We start from the raw sequence: 2668 nt of genomic DNA on the forward strand, positions 1-2668 counted from the left end.
GGACCCTCACGCCTCCAGGTCCAGTTAATGCAGTTAACTCACGCATGCGCCCTAGCCCCGCCGAGCCCCTCGCTTCCAGCCCAGCTCTCCGGCTCATTCTGCCTTAAACCCGCCGGGCAATTTGCATTTCCCACACACCGAATCCGACTGTGCGTGGAGGCGGAAGTGGGTGGGCGATGCCAGCCTGGCGCCCCGCCCCGGAAGTGGGCGGGACCCAGCAGGATCCACAATCGTTCCCTCGCCTCCCAGTCGGGTTGCGGCGGAGGCCGGTCCTGGCTTTGTAGCTCGCTCAAGATGGCGACGCAGCCACCCAGCGGGATCCGCCTCAGCGCGGTGAGCAGCCGCGAGGGGTGGAGCGGGCCGTGTCCCAGGAGGGCGGGCAGGCGGGCAAGCGAGGGGAGGGCTGGCAGTGGGCGGTGGCGACTCGTCGGCCCGGCGGCTCGGGCCGCGGTGGGGTCCTGGGAAGTGGCAGCCATCTCGCTCGGGTAGGCAGAGCGGCTCCGGGTCGGGTAGGGCCAGGCCGGCCGGGCGGCGCGGGCCGGGCTGAGTTTCGATTCGTTTCTTCCGCGTTGGGTTTCTGTTTTGCCTCCGCGGCTTCTGGGCGTTGCCGGGGCCGCGGCCCCTCCTACCGGTTCCCCTCTGGCTGGCTCGCAGCTATCGCCCGAGGGCGAGGCCTCGGCCAACGACTCGACAGCCTCGCGGACCGCGGGGCCCCTGACCCTTCTCGGCTTGCGGGTTCGCAGGGCGCTCCGGAGAGGGGGAGGGAGCCGCAGCCTGCGGCCAGAAATGCCGGCGGCCTTGACCTCCTGGCAGCCGGACAGGGTGAAGCGAGCCCGGACGAGTCTCCCTCATTCGTTTAAATTCCTGCCGCTTCCCTCTAGTTTAAGCCCTCGGGCCTGAATCACTTAGGTCACCAAGCTCTCCCGTTTCCCCTCTATCCTCTTCATCGCGTCTCTTTTGGGTTCTTGGGAACCCTTTCTCGTTTCTTAAATCGTAAGGAGTGGTCACACAAAATGAATTAAAATTTCTCGTCTTAAAATGTGGGCGTGGCTTCCCTACCTGACTATCCGAAAAAAGTTAGTGGTGTTATGCAAAAATGTACCTTCCTCTCTTGAGGGTGTTGACTCCTGCCGAAGAATGGCTACTCCAGTATCTTTAAATTTAGCATTCGAATGGTAATGTCATTACGGTTGAAATGGTGCATTGCCCAGCGACTTCTTTCATTCATTTAGCCAGTTTCTTAACTAACGCCTGGCATTGTCGGGCTTGAACTTTTTCCTGATGAGTGTGAAGTGGTATCGGTTTATTTTGCATTTCCTTGACTGCTTGTGAAGTTGAAAGTTTTTCACATTTCACTTTTCGGTTTTTTGGTGTTTGTAAAAAATACCTATTCGTATCCTTTGCCCATTCTTCTGTTTCTTTTGAGGGAATCTATTGATTTCTAAGTGTTCTTTACATACTCTGAATAAAGGTCCTTNCTTCCTGGAAAAGCCCCTTTTATACCAACCTACTATAAGTTTAGCCTGTGTGTGTTTGCCTCACATTTCATCCATATGAATAAGCCTTGAGAACGTAGAAATTCACTGTATACTCAATTGTTAAAAAGTGTGTGTGTGTGGCGGGGGGAGAGACAATAATTTGTATGTATAGGTAAGTATTTTCTTGTACATGAATAGACTATTGTCTATTCCTGTCCTACTAAAAGACCACAAATTTAGTGGCTTAAAACTACAGAAATGTATTTTCTTCTAGTTCTGGAGGCCGGTTGTCTAAAATGAGTTTCAATGGGTTGAAAACCAAGGTGTCTGCAGGGTCTTCTCCCATTATAAACTCTAGGGGCCCTACAGTAGAGTTTTCTTTCCTTTTCCAGCTTCCAGCTCCATAATAAAAAAGCCAGCAGCAAAGTATCTGCAAGTCTCTTTCTCCTTCAGTGGTCAAATAGTCTTCTGCAACCAAATCTCCTTCTGCCTCTGTCTAGTAAAGACATTTGTGATTGCATCTAGGGCCCACCTGTATAATCCAGGCTAATCTCGTCTCAAAAGCAAAGTAACTTGCTGAACATCACAAAGCTGGATTTAGGCCCAGACACTGCACTATACTATTAAATTAAAATCCTATTTTTTTACAAAGTGCTGGTCGAGACTCTCCAAATTGATTTCACAACTCACGAATGGGCCATAATTTATTTAATAAACAACACTGATATAAATTCCACCAGAGCGGAACTTCTCTATTTGCTCACTATTACTCCTTAGTACTCTCGCTTTGCCAATCACCAAGAGATGCTCAATAAATAGTTGATGAAGGAGCCTTGCATGTAACAATACAATCTTAAAGCTGAAATTACCAAGTCCAGAACATTTCAAATGGGATTAACTAGCACTCTTAGGTGATTCACTTTATGTCATTTATTCAATGGTCAGTGGTGACAACAGGTTTGTTTGTTTTTAACATTTCCTCAATCGTTTGTTTTTTCATTAAGAGTGTTTGAGCACTTACAAATTTCAAGTTGAAATAATTAGATAAAATGTAAATGCAAGTTGCAGAAGAATCTGTAAAGTCTAATCCCATATTGTAAATAATATTTAATATACAGTCAGTCTGGAGTAATGTACACCAAATTGTTTACCTCTTCTGGTGAAGGAATTGGGAGTAATTTTTTTTTTTT

At 48.4% G+C, this 2668-nt stretch overlaps 1 protein-coding gene across 3 annotated transcripts in view; it reads left to right on the forward strand.

The window, feature by feature from the left end:
- The first annotated feature begins 23 nt into the window (after window positions 1–23).
- MORC3 (MORC family CW-type zinc finger 3) overlaps window positions 24–2668 on the forward strand; it is a 48161-nt gene continuing 45516 nt past the window's right edge. For 2 of the 3 annotated variants that reach the window (XM_019658637.1, XM_019658640.1), the window contains exon 1: window positions 24–333. In XM_019658637.1, coding sequence (XP_019514182.1) covers window positions 28–333 — 306 coding nt within the window. In that variant the 5' untranslated portion in view covers window positions 24–27. Of the gene's footprint in view, window positions 334–383; window positions 486–2668 lie in introns of those variants that run through there. The other variant, XM_019658641.1, reaches the window with a different exon arrangement.

Source organism: Hipposideros armiger, unplaced genomic scaffold (genome assembly GCF_001890085.2).
Source record: "Hipposideros armiger isolate ML-2016 unplaced genomic scaffold, ASM189008v1 scaffold_285, whole genome shotgun sequence".
Taxonomy (NCBI): domain Eukaryota; kingdom Metazoa; phylum Chordata; class Mammalia; order Chiroptera; family Hipposideridae; genus Hipposideros; species Hipposideros armiger.